The sequence below is a fragment of the Chaetodon trifascialis genome, chromosome 23, assembly GCF_039877785.1.
Source record: "Chaetodon trifascialis isolate fChaTrf1 chromosome 23, fChaTrf1.hap1, whole genome shotgun sequence".
NCBI classification, from domain to species: Eukaryota; Metazoa; Chordata; class Actinopteri; order Chaetodontiformes; family Chaetodontidae; genus Chaetodon; species Chaetodon trifascialis.
In genome coordinates, this window is record NC_092078.1 from 11,687,040 (window position 1) to 11,706,639 (window position 19,600).

Below are 19,600 nucleotides of genomic sequence, written 5' to 3' on the forward strand. Positions count from 1 at the left end.
GGCAAGAATTTAGCTTCTTGGACACTGATTTCACATCTCAAACTGTAACTTGTGGTGCTTGAGGTCCCTGAAGTCGTTTCATGTATACCTCTTGAGTGTTCCAGGCCGATCATCTGGAGTCTCCCTTGGTTCCTCTTCGGGGAAAGAGATCAGGTCTGGTGTCTTAATGTCGGCTGAGCTGCTGGCTGTGGGCTGGGCACTGGTGCTGTGGATACTGTCTCCTGAGGCACTGGGATTCATGTAGAACCTGAAAGGGAAAAATAAGAGAATTGTTAATAATAATAATAATAATAATAATAATAATAATAATAATAATAATAATAATAATAATAAACACGCTTAATTCTCAGACAGCACACTCTTACCCGGTCATTGTGCGCAAGTCGTGAAACTCCACGTGCAATAAGGGAAGAAAGGCTGTGCGACAGAAAGGACAGGTGGTATTCAGGTTGGAGTCATCGGCTGTCCAGCCCGCCATTATCTCCTCATCATACACCAGTGCTTCGCAAGAGCGGCACTGGGAGCAGCTGGACATCAGCACCTGGCAGGAGGAAACCTGTTAAGAAACACTCCAATGTGCATGTTGGCAGTAAAAGAGCAGCAGCAGCAGCAGCAAAGGGGGTGTTTGTGTGTGAACAGTATGTCTGACCTCCAGTGCACAATTCTGGTAAATGCTCGAAGAGGAAGCGTGAAGTGAGGAGCCCTGCTCAGAGTCTGGACCCCTGCCCACTCGTCCTGGAGTTGGATCTGCAGACACAAAAATGAACTTTGAAAACTAACTTCACAGGCCAACTAACCTCTTTAAGCCCTTCCAAGAGTGTGTGCTTACGTGTCTGGTGGGTTCCCCTGCCTGTGTCACTGCTGCCACTGCTGCTGCCCAGGCTGGTGCAGCTCTGGTTGAGACCGTTGGCCACCAACCCCGGGATGGCTCCTCTCTCAGGACTCTCATCTACTTCATGTGCAGCCAGCATCTGCTCATCCAGATGTGACGGGAAGCCGCCGCCACCACCACCCTGAGCTTGTTCATCCTGGAGAGTAAAGTTACGGGTAAAATGCTCCAAATTAGCAGCACTTGATGAGATTTCTGAAGAGAACTGATTAGCTTACAAAGCTAATAACATAAGCAGAATGTTGTCGTCCTGTTGTGATACTCACCTCGTCATCTGAGTAGGAGTAAGCAGAAGCAACTGCCCCCCACACTTTGCTGGCCACATTTGCCGCCTGTTTCATGCCCGACTTCAGCACATCAATTTTAGGTCCTGACAAAAGGGTGTCCATTTTGATGCCTGAAATGGAGTTGATGACCGAGCCCAGCGACCCTCCCTGGGAGGACTTGACCAGTGCCGTCAGTGAGGCTGATCTAGGACCCGGGCTTCCCGCAGTGCTGGCGGGGGTCTTCATCTTCACTGCAAAAGTCTTGGAGCGAGTGACAGTGGTGGGGCTGCGTTTGGGTGTGTCACCTGGGGAGCCAGTCGGAGTTTTGACGGGAGGCACAGGGAGGCTGGACCTGCGTTCCAGTGATGGTTTGGGCTGTGGGGCGTCAGCGGAGTCTACCTGGGCCTGCTGGAGCTCCATGCTGGAGGACTTCACACCCAGGGGGCTCCTCAGGCTCATGTACATTTCGATCTCCTCGGCCAGGTTGCGGGACACCACAGCAGGCATGGCGCGCGGCGGCTCCTGGCTAGTGACAGAGGCCGATTCTTCAGTCTCAGACACCAGGATGGAAAGTGGGTCAGCACCCGCCTCCACGTCTGCCCTCTCCAGGGGCACTCCTCGCAGCCCAGGGTCCTCCTCATGTGTTTCAGTGTGCTTCCTCTCTCGTTTCTCCACTTTTATCTCAGTCCCCTCTACCTTTATATCATCTCCCTTCTCTTCTTCTGGTTCTCCTGGCCCCTCTTCTTCTGGCAGCTTCCCCAGTGTCAAGCCTTGGTCATCTTCAGGCTCTTCCTCCAGGTCTTTAAAAAGTGTTTTGGATACACTACTAGGAGGTGGACTTTGGCCTGCACAGAGTGCTGCAGCCAGGATACGAGCATCGGCACCCATCTGACTGGCCATGTGGTCCACGCCTTGCTCCAGCAGCATTCCAGCGCGGGTTTCGGCGCTGAAGCTGCAGCTGCGTTCAGAAAAGGATTTCTGCCGCTGCTGTTGAGGCCGGTTAGCTACAGCCCCTGATGCCAGCGACGCATCGTCATCAGGCAGAGACACATTATCTGTCTTGCTGTGTCTCCTGAACAGCTTCCCTTTGCCTGCAGAATGCGCACAGATAAATTCAGAGTCCATTTGCAGCAATTAAACATCCATTTAAATGGAAAAGAAAAGCATGTATCCATCATGAAGTCATAGAGGTATCAAAACTGGTATCCCAAATTCTGATGGCACCATTCAAAGTCATTTCTTATTTAAAACTATAGGCCTCATCTTTCTTCTCACCTGTTTCCCTGCCACCATCAAAGCTCCCTGTGGACAGTTTCACAATACTGGGTACAGGCACGGGGACATCAACAGGACTGGGAGGCTCTGCTACTGCTACGGCACTGTCCACCGAGCTGGCAATGTCACCTCCTGGTTAGAGAAATACACAATCAATAGATCAACGTTAGTGTGCAAGGAGGAAATGCTTGTAAATGCAGAAGATCAAATGTGACCGTTTCCTCAATGCCACATATAGAGTGGAGGCTTTCCTTACCATTATGCTGTGTTTTGGAAGTGTTTCTCTCTTCAGTGGAAAGGACAGCTGCTTGTGAGGGCTCTACCAGCTCCTGGTGTAACTCATCCTTGGAGCCGTAGCCTTGATCAGACTGCCTCCCTGTGGATCACAAAATCACATAAACCACGCTGCACATACATCTTCTTTTCTATATTTTTTTCAGTGAGGTTATGAGTGAAGGAAATCGCATTTGCTTTATTTTTCTTTCTTTCGTAGTTTTGTCAAGTTGTACTTTTAGATGCATTATACACATCCACTTCATTTCAAAGATATGGGGATGCTGTGTAAGACTGCAGTTAATTTCTAGCCACTGGTGTCGCAGCATCTCCAGATCTCAGCATTTGAGACCTGCATACTCATTAACTTCAGGGAAGCATTACCTGTACTACAGTGGTTGTCTGTTGTGTCTTCCATGCTGTGGCTGTGGGCAAATAGATTGTGCTCCTCGCCGTTGACCTCACTTGAGCTGTCAGCACTTCCGTGACTCAAACGGTCAGCGTCAGTGACTGCTGAGCCGCCTATTGACGCAGCTAAAGTGAGAGGGATGGGAGAGAAAAAAAAGGTGAGAAACAAGGAGACAGAACGAGAGGAAACAGCGTGAAAGTGATCACACTGAATTTTCCATTCCCACCTGTGGTACTAAGTGTGGGTCCCTTCTTGGAGGATGTTCGGTCTACAATGCGCTTGAACTGAGCCACTCCACGCACCACATTGCGAAGCTTGGTCCACATAAAGAGGCCACTCCGGTTTCTGCTCGGCCACGGGCTCTCTAGGACGGCCTGCAGAGGGAAACACTGGAGGATGAGCACAAGCTTAGGAAGTGCAGTGCCTTAAGCCGTTTGAGCTACAGCACAGATATGTTTTAGCAATGCAAAAGGTTATGAGTGACCTTGTTGTAGTATCCGTATGTGATGGCGTTCGGGAGTACTCCAGCTTTCTTCATCTCAACCAAGACTCGCACAGCCATAACAGGGAGACCCCACACGCCACAGAGCTGCATCACAACTCTATAACACACCTGAAAGCCAGAGAACAAACAAAAAGAAGAGACATCCATTCATAAGAGTATCAAACCACGATGCAGAAACATGAGCAGCTTTAGAAAAAGCATATAAATATACATTAGTAGAAATGTAACTGTCTTAATACATAAAGTGACTGTACCTCGTCCAGCACTTCCACCTCACTGGTCCTCATCTTCAGGAGGACGTTGTACGCCTGTTGCATGGCGCGGCTTTTAGACTTGGAGAGACGCACGGCTGCTGGCAGGCAGATGAACCACAGGCTGTAGCAGTGGCTGAACAGACAGCGGGCCCACAGCGGAGGGTTGGTGTAGAAACGCTTTGCCATTTTGTACGCTAGCTTGATCTCCTGTTGGATTAGGCAGACACGAAAAGCATTTATTTAACATGAATGATATACAAGTTGATGAGGACGGAGAATAAGGTGTGTTCCAGCTAACGGGGTAATATTGGTACTTCTGATGGGTGCGACTGTGTGGGTGTGTACACACCTGCTTCGTCCTCTTAGCCAGCAGTGCAGGGCTGCTGGAAAGACTGGCCCCCGCTGCTCTGCTGCTAAGGGCCGGCCGTAACTCCCGTGGACGGTCAAACAGCTCCATATGCAGCCTGGGGAAACTCTTATAGCTGGAGGATGAGAAACAGAATTGTTGCAAGGTCACATACATGAATCTTTTTTTCTACTTAATTAAGTTTACAGTTAAAAGACTTACGTGTATTTGGGGGCAGGTTCAGGTCCATCGTCAGCTGGAGGTTCAGGGGGCATGACAAAGACAGTGTGTTCGCTCTTCTGGGACTCGTCCAGCTCCAACAGTCTTGTGTCCTCAGATGACTCCCCTTCAACCTGCATCGAGGATCACATCCAGGGCTTCAGTGATACTGACAACTGTGACTTAAGTTTTACGAAAGGCACGCTCTGCAGGCCATTTCCTGTCTGACGGCAGAAAGTAAACAACTGCAAACACATTACGATCTATTGTGCTTTTCCAATTAGGCCATAAAACACACTTATCTGATTATGGTTAGGATTTAAGGATAGAAGAAAAGCAGGAAGTGTTCATGCCCCTCGGTGAAAACGTTTATCAGAGGGAGAAAAAGGTTAATTTATTTACCTTTTCATGTTAGTCACAAACACAGAAAAAAGAAGGTGCGGGGAAATCCAATTACAGTGTAAGTGATTACCTTAGTGCCCTTGTCGGTGATTTTATCAGAGGGAAAAAGCTGTAAGAAGAGGAAAGAGAGCAAAGGGAACAGAATGAATCAGAGGAAATTTTGGCTTCCTTATTTTCCCAGCGGACCAACGTTATTTTGCCAGCGAAACAACATGAAACAAAGGCTCAATCATGGAAGGGAACCTCAGGTGGAAGGGGAAAAACAGAACAGTGCAACACCCGTGTGCGGCCTGACGCTGGGCTGGCAATCACCTTCTCCACGCAGTCGTCAAAAAAGGCCAGGCCAGTGTCCTTGTCGCTGACGAAGGTGCACTCCTCGATGAAGCGGATGAATATCTGGGTCTTGGTGAGCTGGGAGTAAAACTTCTGGTGGGCGCGGTCTCTGCTTTTGAGAAACCCTGCAAGGAGTGCAAGAGATGGTGGTTTCACTTCTTCACTGTAGCTAAAATCCACATTTCCATTCTTGCGTTCACCTCAAGGAGGCTAATGTGCAGCTGCTTGTATCTGCTGCTGTATCTAAAACCGATCGGTAACAGTGAGAGTAAATGGAGGTGCGAACCCATTTCCCAGCAACAAGCATTAGCGATGTCTTATTATAGCCGAGGAACGTGATTGATTTTGAACACTTAGGTTGAGTGATAGTTGAGATGCGCCTTGAAATAGAAATGTCAATAAAATGAAACACTGGGTAAAGCTATTTAAATTAGGGATGTAAGTTATGCATAGGTTACAAGAGTATTTAAGCTGCCCATGACCAGCATTTCACACCCTATCCGCATGACTTTCACTGCTATGAAACAGCTCACTTTTCCTCTGGTTTCCAGAGATTTGAAAAGCCGTCAACCCCTCGTTTACCTTGCAGGTCATACAGGGAGTCTGCGGCCGTGGCCTTCTCGGAGGGCGCCTGGGTGATGGGTTTGAGGTAGGAGCGGTAGCCCTTCAGGATGGAGGCCATGAAGCGAAGGAAGGCCTCCTGGATTTCCATCTCCAGGGACGTCTTCTTCTTGTGCCAGGTGAAGTCCGCCTCGATGGGGGTCATGTCCACTGCTGAGCCTTCCTGTGACATTGGACGAATTGAAACTGAAACACACAACAAATTTAGAGGTCATTTAGAAAATCTTTTTAGTTGGCATTACAAGTTTATGAGGCGATGCTACAGCAGTATGCAGTGAAGAGTAGATTAGATAAGACTGATTAACATTAGTCGCACCAATTGGTGTAGTTTTATAGCTAAAATCAAAATTAAAATTTCAGCTAGTAGCTAAAAGGCTGGTGATTAGCCAATAGTGTTTTCATCAACTGAATGGTGGTAACGGAAAAATACTGAAAGTGTTGATGCTTTTTGTTTCTTTTTAGTGACTGAAGCTTAAAGAAGACAGGAGGTGTACAGCTTTACATTCAAGTATAAAAATGAGGCTCTCATACTTTACTTTATTCTTATATGTTGCATTTTAATAGGTCTGACCAGTCCTTTAACTTCACCATTCTGTTAAACAGCCGTTGAACCTATTATTATTTCTTTTTACTCTGAATTTTAATTATTTGACAAACATCATCAGGGAATGAAATAAGCACCTGCCACCTGACAAATACAGGATAATGCTGGCTGTGGCATATAAAAACATTTTTTTAGACTAGGTTTGCGGTGTTGTTGTATTTATCTAGTTCATATTGTTTGCGATACTTCGTCCATTCCTTGTAAATGCATGCTAATCTGGTGAATCTTTGCTGTCAGATGCTGTTCGTACCAGTGGCCAGCTGGTGGTGCAAGTTGCTCAGTGAGTTCACGAGACTCTTGCAGGGCTTCTTTGGGAGGTTCTTCCAGTTGCTGTGTCTCTTTTCGTCAGACCTGTAACACACAATACGACAAATGCAGTTAGCTGGAAGTAACAGGAGAGCTGCACAAAAATAATCTGCTCTTTGCTCTTGGTTTAACAAAATTGCACCACGTAACACAGCTGTTCAGCATTACGGGAGCTGGAAATATAAAGCACAAAGCAGACAGTGACGGGGGTGTCAAAGCACAGCTTACAGGTAGATAGTATTGGTGTCCAGATCCACGCAGACAACATCTGGTGGGGGGTCATAAAGGTCGAAGTAGCGGGAGTCCACACCCACTATAAATGGACAGGGAGCATTGAGGACGCCAGCTAGAGACAGCGGGCACAGGGGGATGTAGGGACACTGCCACTGGAAGGGAAAGATCATCTGAGGAGGGACGAGAGCGAGAAGCATGATTACTACAACCAGGTGGGCGATAATGAGGAGTCTGTCTACACCAGACTCCAGAAGCAAATTTGGGCAATTAGGACAAATGCAATGAGTCTCACTTGCATAAGATGCCCTTCTTTGTGGTTACTCTAAGTTCAGTTATTGTGACACTTCACAATAAAACAGGGATTTTTGAGGATTGTGACATCCTGTGTCTCCCAAGAGACATGGCTGGTAAATTTGTAAACCAAGCAACCAATCACAGTGGAAAAGTAAGTCAAAGGTCAAATACAAAGAGGAGTGGCAATGTTTTGTTTGAATATTATAAGTAAAACTATGGTAGAAGGTCTATCTGCATGCCATTTAAAATCTTATCAAAAGGAGGAAGAATATGTTACTAGACTAGCTTTTAGTAACTCATTCACGGAGGGGAATGACTCAGCCTGCGTTTAAGTTACAGAGAATTTCGAGGCATTTTGTGGCAGTCATCTTTTGTTTGCCTTGGTTTGTCTGGAGATGCTGTCATATGCAAACATATAAACTGCACCACATAGAAGGGAGCTCTGCAGCGCATAGGACACTGCTGGAAATGTTATGGTGGCAAATTTAAGCCTTTTATTAATGTAAAAACAGCATTGTGAGCTGCGCAGGTGAAATAATTAGAATCTGCATCATAGAGTCATGATCGTGATGTCTGATCAAATGTTTGAAGAAATGCAAGAAATCTAGACGGCATAACGCAGGTGCAACTAGTCACATTTCAAACACGTTTCTCAAAAACCTGTTCGTCTTCTCGCTGCTTATTTTACTGTTTGTATAACTGACTGTCAGTTATCTTTGTCAACTGTAAGGAAGGCAAGTTTATGTGCTGTTTGCGAAGCTTTCGAGCCAACTGATCAAATCAGTTACGCATAATAAATTAGCATCAAATGAATTCCATATTTGTGATTTAGTATGCTTCTCAGACTCTGCAGTTCAGATGAGGTGCTGCATGTGATTCTTTTAATGTTGGCCAGCTGATTGTGAAACAGCCTGTGTTTTTGGTCAACGCGGAATTAAAGCTTTTATGCATGCAGATGATTTGGTTATATTTTCCACCTCACAGAGCTGCTTAATCCCAACAAGAATGATGCAATGGCAATGATACATAAAAGGCGATCTAAAACTGGCATCTATGCCACTTAAAGGAAGCAGCTGGGTCTTCGCCTGATCTTTCAGATGACTTGATGCACACTAGAGATGCACTGTGATGTTATTAATTTAATTTCCAAGGCTTCACATCTGGCCATGCATTTCTAATATGGTCAGGAAGGTGAAGGTCTGGCTGTTTTAGCTCCTGAGATCTGATGTAGCTCCCAAAAAGGTAGATAATGGGTGAGAATAATGACTTTAATGTGATTTTTATTTCATGCATTTTGCCAGTCACACTGCTGGATATGTTGAGCGTACTCACAGCCACCACAGCCTCGGCCACTCCGGTGAGCACAGCCGGCCGGAGCGAATGCAGCAGGATCTTGCTCTCCAGCAGGACAAAGTGCAGCAGTGTGGCGCAGTTCTCCGCACCCAGATTCATCAGCAGAGTGCCGTAGTCTGCCCCACTGACAGGGGAGGGAAGCACAGAGATGAGTGAGGCGTCGGGCAGGGAATGGACATAAGGGAGCGAAGGAGTGTGGACGGTTTATATCCCTGGTTTGTAACTAGAGACTGTCATTCAAAACTCTAAACAATGGTAGAAAATGAAGATCCCAACAGGAAAAAACAAGCCATTTTAAACTTTCAGCAGTTGTTTTAACTATCAGTATTTTTAATAGCAACAGTGAGATCTCTGAAATAGCAAAATAACCCTATCATGTTGCAATATAACACAACCCAGCAGCTCTGCAAGTCATACTCGCTTCACTGAGCTGATAATGGAAACTCTCTGTTGAGACTCTGTGGCACTGATTCAGTTTCTATTAATTTCCAAGGATGTACCCCAGCTTGTAATGTTGTTAAGACAATAGTCCATTAAGCTGTCGCCAAGTCTGCTTGATCCACTGGCTCTATTTGCCAGCGAGACTTTTCCAGAACCTAATAAAACCTTTTAGAGGGCTTTGCAACTGTGGCCCTAAATGAATTTCCTTTTCATGTGTGTACGTCTGAGATTTTGTCCAAGCCTTGTAAATCACAGTCGCAAAAGCAGCAACGGCAGTGGGTCACGTTAAGTGGAATATCAGCAATATTAGCAACTTGTATTAGCTTTAACAAGGGCCCGTCAGACACCATGTGTGAGAGTTTTCAAGGTAACACCCACTGCTTGAATTTCTTGCATCAATTGCAAAATTCTGCACCGCAGCAGTGGAAAAAGTGTCAAAGATTTTGATGCCCGAGGCTGTTTTCAGTGTGAGGATTTGACCTGGAAAGAACTACCGTGAATGAGCGTGTTCTGCTTTCTTTCTGGAACAATGCCGGTCTTTTTCTTTCAGCCCGCTCAGCTGTATTTATTGTCGGCAAAGCATGGAATAAATGCTGAAGGACAGCTGCGTTTAGCTCGAAATACAAACAAAACTGTCAAAGTATGAAGAATAGGCTAAAATGCCCACCCCTTGTTTGAAGAGGGATTTCAGCAAAGTAACTCCACATGCCATTTGGAGTGAAATGACTGTTTAGCATAGCAAAGCCTGATTACCTGAGGGGTAAGGGTGTACACACAGGCTGGGAGAGGATCAGGGTGTCATGTGCCGACAGCTGAAAGGAAAACATTTTCAAACGTTCACATAAGGGACTATAAAAGCACGATGATGCACAAGCTAAAGTACATTTTGACTGACGGAGGAAAATTTAAAAAAAAAAGTCACCTGGACTAATATTCTTGGCCTTTGGGGGGAGGGAAATGACACATTGTGCATGAAGTGTGAGATGTGCCTGTTGAGAGAAACGAACAAAATGTGGTCATTATCAAACACGTACAGCAACTACATTCAACCTATTGAAGCGTGGGCCTTGAGAGCTGAGAGAAAAACAGATGATATAAAAATATCTGCCAGCAGATTCTCACTTTTCAATAGGCAGTGGGTGCGGGCCTGAGACGGACAGCTTGTAGAGGAACATCAGGAACTTGCGGAAGGACTCAAAGAAGGGCCAGCGAGACAGCAGGCAGATGCATTTGTTGGTGTTCACAGGCCGATTGGGGATCATCTTCTTCTCCACCGTGGTGAGCACGCCCAGCTGGATCTTCTGCTTCTCGCTCAGCTGATCCACCGAGTATGGCTCATAGAACTGGATGGCTGATCCATACACCTGCGACCAGAGATGGACAAATTTTGCGAATGTTTGGCTCCTCTCGCTCAGTTTTCACCTCGCTGGAAATGTCGCAAAGACTTGCTGCAGCTCACCTTTTCACCAGAAGAGATGGTTAAGACAAAAGTGGAGAAGACGGGCAGAGGGTCGCGTGTGTTTGGTGCCCAACACTCAATCTTGGCGCCCATGGGCAAACAAAACAGAGGGACGGATTCTGACAAGGGGAAAGACTCATAATCCTCCTCTGGGTACCGAAAGATGAGACCTGGAGAACAAAGGAAAAAGCAAATGATAGTTGTGGTGCAGTAATGAAGGAGTGTTGACCAAAGTGCATGCCAAAGCTAAACCTGCCGCAACGGTAACTCAAACTTCCAGACAGGCTACAATTCTGGCTTTTTCTCTGCAAAGATGAAACAAAAGAGGCCCTAAGAAAAAGGTATTTTTCAACTCTGATGAAAAGTCGTCATCAGTCAGTATACTCTAGTTTCACCTCCAGGAAATAACTGTCCTGTTCCTCAGTGTGTCTTTTTGTTGGGTGAGATGCCATTCTGACAACACACGCACATTGTTATGTGAGCATGTGCGCGCATGCACAAACATGTAGACAATGGGCGTGGCAGGAAGTGCCGTTGTCTGCGATGAATAAACAGCCGCCTCACAGGAAAAAGGCAGACCAAAAAGATAAAGCCGGCATGCGTGTCTGCATGGGGCGTGTGCGTGTGTACACACATTCATATGAACACTGATTATACGAGCGTTGCACAATGAATTGTTCCAAAGGCCAAGCTGCTAAGGAAGCACTCAGTCGGTGAAAATGTCACACAACAGTCCAGAAAGGCCGGCTGCAAAAAGAAACGCCTATCGACTGCGAGATCGCAGACAAACACTGAGGGTGTCACTCGCCTGATTGTTTGAGACAAAGACGTCAAAGAGGCCGATTTTATCAATATGTCACATCGTTTAACGGAGCTGCAAGTCACATTTTAGACTCACTTCATCTCATAGTCGTGTCTAAATATTTCATGTCTGAGAACATCAGAATGTTTCTTACTTATCATTTAATCGTTTTATCATAAGGTTTTTTTTATCTCTATCATTTTTGTGTTTCTTTTCCTGTCCTGCCATTATTACAGCCTCTTGGCTTCAGACACATTATCTGATGCGCTGTGAATCACGTACATGCTTAACTTATTTTACTTCCCTGAATCCTTTCTTCTCAGTGTGGCTTTTATGAACTCTTTTCACTCTAATGACTCCACTATAAATAAATCAAGGTAACAGCAGACCTCTGCAACATAAAACACACAGAAAACTACTGACTCTTACTCACCGGCTTTATAACTGATGGAATTGGACGCAGATACTGATTTCTTGTAACACAGGAACACATTGGAGCCCCACTGAAAGGTTACAAAGACATATTATAAATTTCTTCTCTTTCAACTGATGATGAAGTGTTCGCTAAAGGACACCATCAGACTTACCATTCCACAGTTGAGGTTCTTGTCCACCTTGCAAAACGTATGCGGTGGCGTCTCGCCCTTGCTGGTGATGATGACGCAGATGTCCGTCACTGCAAGGGAGTTTTGAGGCTGGACGGGCGGCGCACGGCGGAAGGTGATGAAGATGCGCTGCGAGGTGGCGGAGCTGTTGTTGACATTGGCGCAGCGGCCGTACGGCGTGGCCTGGATGATCTCGCAGCCCTGGATCAGACGCTCCTTACCCTCATACAGCACGCTGAGAAACACATCAAACAGCGAAATGTTAGCTCGGCACTTGAGAATGACACAAAGGGATGGAGGAGAGAAATATAGATGTAGCTGAGATAACGTCTGCCTGGCTGTCTTTAGGTTTGAGTGCAAAAACAACCAAAATGGTGTGAAAAGACGGCGCAGAGCAGAGCGGCGACTCATGCCCACACATACTACAAAGCTCTCAAAGACAATTATGTGTGTCAGAGGAGAGTGCGGTCCTGGAATCGGCTTTGCTGTCAGGCATGGATTTCATTTCTTAAACAAGCTTTGCTGCCAGAAGACAAACAATCCACATTGTGATGATGCAACAGTTTACGCTGCAAAAACAGAAGTTCGAGCACCACCAGCAAATCTGGAGTCTGAAATGGGCAGAGAGAAAGAGAGAAGAATGCAAACTAGAAAAATCTGGGGGAAATCTGTGGTGGGCAAAAGAAAGATGTTGATCAGAACGACAAATGTTTTACATTTTACGCTGCAGTGTCTTTCCCAAATGGTGAAGGTGTCACAACAAGCGACTGAATCATGAGCTTAAGAGTCTGAAGCAAGAGAATCCTCCAAAGCACAATTATCAGCAGGGCAACTTTTTCTGGGAAAAGATCACAATGATTTTTAAAGGAAATATGCTTTCCTTCTACTGTCTGTGTCTACTTTACATTTCCATCTTCAGTATGTATTTTCACATGCATTGAACCCTTGCTGCTGCATGCGTCACAGTGTTCACTGGCTAGTCGCTAACTTCGTCCAAATGACTTGAAAGATGCTGAAATGCTCCATAAAGCTGACGGGGCACTGCAGAGTTTATCACTGGGAGTGATCTCTTTCAAATACAAATAGACATTTGATCCATTGTTAGTATAAACTATTGAAATATGCAGCTTCACGTCTTCCAAGCTCTTAATTTACAACACTGGTGGCAAAAAATGAGTGCTGAGGTGCTGCTGTATAAACAATCAGTCCACATTCAGACTGATTTCGGAAAAAGTGCATTCCTGAGAGACAGTAAGCGAGAGGCTGAACTGTGGCTCAAGGGTGAGGATAATCCCTGGTTCTCATGTTTTACAGGCAGGGTCAGCGTGTGGTCACTGGTCAGCACCACTGACTGTCTGCCTCGAGCTCTGGTTTCCCTCTCAGGCCTCGGCGAGAAGCCCGTCTTCAAAGGATGCTGCGATTCAGACATATTTACCAGCTGACTCACTCAAATCCCAGACAGCAAAGGAAACTCGGATATCAAGATTCTCACATCCTTTATAGCACCAAACAAACACTCTGAACGTCATCCTGCGAATCGCTGCTGAAATGCTTTGTGCATTTCCAGTCTCTGCTTCCTGCTGTGAGAATATCACACAGCTGAAAGCTGCAAACGGGGAAGCAATAACTGCCCCACTGTGGTGCATTTTTTTGCATGACTGCAGGGCTTCTATGGTAGCATGTTCCATGTCCTCCCCTTTCCATGTGGACAATGCAATGTGGGAGGCCGAGAGCTGTGACTGCTGCCCTCTTAACACTAAGACGGACCCCATTTTTTAATCTTGTGTTGGCGACATGGCAGCCATCACAGATATAATGGTCCTGAAACACTTCATTTATTCTGAAAAGAGTGCGGGACAAACCTAAAGAGGCCAGAAGGACAGTTGCCAGCAAATTCTCATTTAGGCAACAAAAACAGAGGCCTAATGGGCACAGTGAGTCGTGACGCTGCGGCGCTCCGGGCTGGGAACGCTGGCTTCACCGACAGCAGACGGAGCAGAAGGAAGGATGAATGATTTACAGGGTTCTTGCTTTTTTTCTTTTTTTTTTTCTTTTTTTTCAGGCGATGGTGACCAGCAGGTGAAACAGAATTCAGGAAGTGAAGACACGGGTGTCGCAGCGTGGCAGAAAATATTGAATGACCTGTTTTGTAGCCCAACCTAAACAGAACGATCAGGAAGTGAACCAGTGGTATAATGCATCTACTTGTGGCATCTTTATTAAAACACACAATCATATCCATTGATCGCATCACTTATTACTAACAGACCACACAGTCATGAATTTTACATAAGGAGTCTCTTAATACTGTTTGCAGCAACACAGAAAAGAAGCCTGTGCAGTGCATTAACCGATTCAGTGCTTCAACCAATGAAACAGGAAAACTGGAAAGTAACTTGACAAACACTGAGAACGCTTTAATATAAGTTTGCTTCTGTATTTTCTCAACCTCGTATGTCAGCATGCCGAGCCGGATTGCGCAATTTTCTTAAAGGAAACACGACATGACACATGTTCTTGTCTTTATGCTCAGCGCGCTGACAGCTGTGGCGTTTCAGGAGGGTTTGAGTTCTTTAGTTTTAAGCTACATTTACATGAAATGAACCAAATTCATCACATAACAAGCAGTCGGCAGACACTGAGCTGCAACCTTCAGCAGCTTTAATGAAAGGCCTGGCTCTGCAGCTTTCACAGTGACCTGAGTGCCGTCTCTTGGAAGTGGAAACACCAGTTTGTTTGTGGGGGACACAAAGAGACATCACACAAAGACTAAGGTGTGTGGAGAACTGAAATGCCTGAGGCATTTACATCACTGTTCTCAATAACACATCGCTGCATTGATATTACGAGCTCAATCAGGACAGACGAGTTCAGAGACACAAAAGACTGGCTCTGAAGGAACAGAGGCTGAAACGGAACATTTGGCTCCACTCGTCAAGAAGTGAGGACAGCGGTCGCTTCAGTCTTCCTGGACTGGATTCACTGAGTCCTGCTGGAGTTCCCTCTTGTAGGATAATTGGAGGAAGAGGGAAAATTGTATCAGCTGAAGGGAGCCAAGAGGTGTGGCTGAGTGGGAGAACTCCATGACGCAACAGGGACGTGTGAACGAAGTGGTGAACACACCCACTTCCTTCCACCTCTCTGTCATTCCATCAAAGTGAAATTAAATATGACACCAGGGGCACACAAAACACAAGAAACACCATTCACTAATACACTAACATGAGCTTTCCAAAAAGGTAGGAGGCAAGTATCCTGCACATGAGCAGGACCCTGAGAGTGATGTAGCTAAATGGAATTCAGCCATCGTTCATTTCATTGCTCACGACTCCGCTTTTCCAACTGTGACATGTCAAAACGGCGTCCATGGAAAAGGCCTCTTGAAAGAATCTACTGATACATGTTTGCATGAAATTCTGCTAACACGCTAGCTCGCCACTAGCCCTGCTGCAGAGCGCTTGGGGGATCTTCAATCATATGTGACCAGCTGCAAACAAGCTTTACTCATATTAAAAGTGATAAGCCCCCTTGCTGTTGCGCACATATATGAACATACCAGGTTACAAACAGACAAACACACTGCTGACTCACCCGATGTCGATGAGGGGCGACTTCCCCCGACTTCTCCTGTAGCACAGAAACAGCTCGGGGCTCTTGAGACTGCCATGATTGAGGTTGGCCGGCTGGCCGCTGTAGGTGCTGTCGATGCAAGTGAAGCCCTCGGGCACCGTTTCTCCTGCTGACCTGTTAATAACGGCCAAGTCAGTGATGGGCGCTTTGGGCCCGCCAGACTTGGTCTCCGACAGGTCCTGCTCTAGGGGCGTGGACTTGTCTGTTAGCCCGGCCACCACAAAGTAGTCTGTCACACGGTGACCCTTGTCCTCGATCATGGCTGGGCGTACCTGGAAGTAAGTAAGAAAACATTTTATTTCTATTCTCTGCTGTGGTTAAAAAGATACTGACACAGCAAGTTAGTGAAGGCATAAAGCTCTTACATATGACTTTGGGACAGTGGGATGGATTACACATGCAAGCATACACAGAATGCTAAGTAATACTCTTGCCAAGGCAATAAAAGGATCCTTTAAGGCTGCAGCGCTACAACAAAGCAAACAAACTGGGGAAACACAAGGCATAATGAAGGGACACCAACACAAACACTCTTGTCATTGTATATCACCGCACTGCTCCAATTATGTTGGGAGAGTTAAAGCTCTGGCCGCCGCAGAGCTAAGGGAGAGCAGCCGGGCCCGGAGGAATGCTCAGAAATGCCACTGCGAGCGTAAATCAAGCAGACGGCAAAGTCTAGAAAACACACAAATATGGTTGCAAAGTGACAAAAAAAAAATCGGAAAAGTGACACCCGGTTTAACGGCTCGAGCTGCCAAGTTTGTTGTAATCCTTTATGGACTATCTGTGAGGAATGTGAGTTTCTTTTTCCAGTTAATGCTTGAGTCATGACACCACATTTAGCAGTCAGAGGCTCAGTTAGCGGCTCAGCCACGTGCTGCACTGTCAAGGACATCTCTTCTTCGTAACAGAGCTAAAGAAGAAGAAAGAGAAACCTGAAGCAACAATGTTGCCTTCAAAGAGCCGTTAGGACCTATACAGGAAGTTCAATTTTTCCAGTGGTGAGTCAGCTGTGGCAGGAGGGGGGGAAAAAAAGAAGAGTCTTTGTGCAGCCACATCGAGCACAGGCAGCCCTGGACTTTGTGACGCAGATTAATGCTGTGCGCTGGAGCTTTTTTCGTCCATCAACATGCCAAACAAATGACAGCACATCATCGCGAAGCCACAGGTGTTTTTAAAGGCGGGGTGAAGAAAATCTTCCTCTGTGCACGCTCATGTGTACAGCACAGGACATCCGCTGGCTTGTGCTGTGTAAGGAGAGGCAGGAGGCAGCCTGACCTGCCCGGGAGGAACATTTTTCAGCCGCTGCAAGACAGCACAACAGCAGACATACTTTCCACGCAAAACACAAATCTTTTTCCAGACTTTGAGCCTGCTTTCTTCCTTTTTTCCATCAGCCATACAGCATGCAGTCTTGGACAACAATGGCTTGACGTGTGGAAATGAATGTTTCATTCTTTTCAGTCTTACCTCATGTCATGATAAACATAGTTTGAGTTCGAAGCTTGGCTCTTTGCCCATGTGAACATGCCAAAATTGATTTGTTTCAAGCCTCATAGTCGAGGTGGCTTTGAAGAACTCCAGTTGGATATTTGCCCAGAATATGGCCCATTATTTTCACGACTCTTTAAAACAATGTCGGGGAAATACTCCAATGAAGGGGTGTCACTGTATCAACACAGGCACAGCAGAAACAATGTGGTTTTATGTCACATCCAAGCGGTGACTTCGACTTTCCACAAACAAAAACGGCAATAAAAGCACATGAGTGAGGGTCGGATGGATTAGCAGCCACTCCTGCGGCCTCTCAGCTGCTCACATCATGCAGGATGGAAGAGCTCAGGCGGGGATACAGCAGACCTCACAGGTGAGGCGAGTAAAGCAAGCATGAAACGGGATGAGCATTGCAAATCACGCGATCACCTCTTAAATGGAGACCACCCCTCCAAATACACTTTCAGTACTTTCCTCCCAAAGTAGGACAGTTCCTCATTCTGGTCCTCAGCAAAGTTCATAAAGACCCACATGGATCCAGATGTGGCTTTTCACAACACAATGGATAGAATCTGTCCCACTCAGTTATAAAAAAAAAGCATGCTAGTTTTCTCTCGATCCAGCTTTTATTGTGTTATGATGCACAACAGCAATCGAGAGTCGTGGAGCTGAGCTAAGACTTTTTGCTCTGAGGAGATTTACTGCACTGTAACCATGGTTACGTCTCACTGGTCAAAAGAAAAATGCTGTCTTCAGACGATGTTTGCTTTATAACAAACCACACTGTTAAATGTGCGCTCACAATGGCTGGCCAGTAAATGTCCTCTGATGGTTTAACTGGTGACTGGGCAGTCTTCCTCTACGTGTGTGTGTGTGTGTGTGTGTGTGTGTGTGTGTGTGTGTGTGTGTGTGTGTGTGTGTGTGTGTGTGTGTGTGTGTGTGTCAAAGTCTGTATGAAATGAAGATTATTATCAGATCATTTCTCTGATTCAAATGAGTGAGACATATATGAGCTGAACCAGTAGCATGTAAGCTAACAACTGTATTTAGAGTGTATTGAACTACAATGCTGATATTTTGGCCACTAGGGGTCAGCAAAACAATGCCGCTACATTAGCATGTACTTGAAGTCATGTTTCTTCCCACTTGAGGAACTCAAGACCAACAGTCCCTCTCCTCTTAGCTCAGATTTTGGTCTCCACCAACACCTCTTTAATGCTCTTTAGCTGCTAAATGCTATTCACTATGTATATGCACCAGCTAGTTGCTAGCACTGTCCACCACCTGGTGCTGGGCAGGTAGCCTAGAGCAGGTTTTTAAAGCTTTATTTATTTAAAAACAACAAACACAGTGAAAATGCACTAAAATGGTGAAGCTACAGACTGAGCTGAAAGAGGCCAATAAAGCTTGAGAGCTGAGTGGAAAAGCTGAGTCAGGTGATAAGGCTCCATATTACACATAGTCATTTGATCCACTGTTAATATAAAAATATTGATTATAGCTTTAAAAGACTAGAGGGACTTAGGCAAGTTCACACTTGTTACAAATATTCCCTCAGGCCAAAAGTGGAATTTCAAGGAGACATGAGAAAGGCAGTGGATGTTCGAATTATTTCTAGACAGAAGCTTTCTTAATTAGTTAAAATAGAGTTTTAAAATATGTTTTGAAACCTGCTATCTTTAATGTAACTGCGACTACTGTCTGTGCAGCTATAACATACAGGGAACATTAGATCATGTGTGGGCACACTGCCTCCCAATCTTACTCAGAAAGAACCCAATTTTGGATATTTTCTTAATTTAACAGCCGTTTTGCAAGAGTCACATTTTAACCTTTGTCACAAACATTAGCCCCTGCAATTCATCTGCTCATAAATGGTTACGTCGGTATGAAAACATCAAGGCTGTGAGTCACACCGCTTCCCGACAGCATGGGCACAGATAGCCACAAAGAGCCACAGCAGGAAACAAAGCAATGTTGACAGAAAAAGAAAAAGAGAAAAGAAAAACAAACACTATCCTGGGCAACCAGCAGATCTGCTCGGTCCAGATTGGGCTTTGAATGCAGCCCTACGAAAGTTCAACGTGACGGTGAATCAACATGTGCTTCATGGAGAACAGCGAACACATCAACCTGCCACAATGCGATGCTCACTTTCCTCTTATAGAAAGTGAGATTGCACTTGTTGATGATTTTTAAAAGAAAAAACAGCTCAGTTATTTGAAACTCTACACTGACCTAGAAACCGGCAACCTGCGCACCACTAGAAGCACACGCATACTGCGCTCAAGCAGATGTTATCTTCCACATTAACCAGCCACAGGCACCTGCTATTGTTTAAGAACCCAACCACAGAAGATAATCACACCATTTTCAGAGAAGGAAGCATGACTTAAACATGCGTTTTACTCACTAGAGGATTGATCTGACTCTGCAGGACACATGTGGGGTATAGTGAAGTGAACAGTGTCCTGTAATAATTCTACTTCTCTTAGCAGGAATATGACATTTCGATACGTCAGGGACTTCCCGTGAACACCAAAGAGAAATGTAATGCCGTCATGTCGTTTCCTGTTCCAATTTAAA

At 45.6% G+C, this 19,600-nt stretch overlaps 1 protein-coding gene across 2 annotated transcripts in view; it reads right to left on the bottom strand.

The window, feature by feature from the left end:
- dennd4c (DENN/MADD domain containing 4C) overlaps positions 1 to 19,600 on the bottom strand; it is a 30,830-nt gene that overhangs the window by 3,765 nt on the left and 7,465 nt on the right. Inside the window, exons 2-27 of one of the 2 annotated variants that reach the window (XM_070992972.1) lie at positions 15,482 to 15,792; positions 11,873 to 12,125; positions 11,719 to 11,788; positions 10,484 to 10,653; positions 10,147 to 10,388; positions 9,947 to 10,013; positions 9,778 to 9,836; positions 8,563 to 8,707; positions 6,931 to 7,106; positions 6,647 to 6,747; positions 5,754 to 5,978; positions 5,151 to 5,296; positions 4,909 to 4,947; positions 4,440 to 4,570; positions 4,221 to 4,353; positions 3,872 to 4,078; positions 3,597 to 3,725; positions 3,339 to 3,486; positions 3,088 to 3,237; positions 2,687 to 2,806; positions 2,431 to 2,562; positions 1,156 to 2,246; positions 830 to 1,028; positions 650 to 747; positions 366 to 541; positions 89 to 247 (exon numbers count right to left, since the gene is read on the bottom strand). In XM_070992972.1, the coding sequence (XP_070849073.1) occupies positions 89 to 247; positions 366 to 541; positions 650 to 747; positions 830 to 1,028; positions 1,156 to 2,246; positions 2,431 to 2,562; positions 2,687 to 2,806; positions 3,088 to 3,237; positions 3,339 to 3,486; positions 3,597 to 3,725; positions 3,872 to 4,078; positions 4,221 to 4,353; positions 4,440 to 4,570; positions 4,909 to 4,947; positions 5,151 to 5,296; positions 5,754 to 5,978; positions 6,647 to 6,747; positions 6,931 to 7,106; positions 8,563 to 8,707; positions 9,778 to 9,836; positions 9,947 to 10,013; positions 10,147 to 10,388; positions 10,484 to 10,653; positions 11,719 to 11,788; positions 11,873 to 12,125; positions 15,482 to 15,780 (4,865 nt within the window). In that variant the 5' untranslated portion in view covers positions 15,781 to 15,792. The remainder of the gene's footprint in view (positions 1 to 88; positions 248 to 365; positions 542 to 649; positions 748 to 829; positions 1,029 to 1,155; positions 2,247 to 2,430; positions 2,563 to 2,686; positions 2,807 to 3,087; positions 3,238 to 3,338; positions 3,487 to 3,596; positions 3,726 to 3,871; positions 4,079 to 4,220; positions 4,354 to 4,439; positions 4,571 to 4,908; positions 4,948 to 5,150; positions 5,297 to 5,753; positions 5,979 to 6,646; positions 6,748 to 6,930; positions 7,107 to 8,562; positions 8,708 to 9,777; positions 9,837 to 9,946; positions 10,014 to 10,146; positions 10,389 to 10,483; positions 10,654 to 11,718; positions 11,789 to 11,872; positions 12,126 to 15,481; positions 15,793 to 19,600) is intronic. The other variant, XM_070992973.1, reaches the window with a different exon arrangement.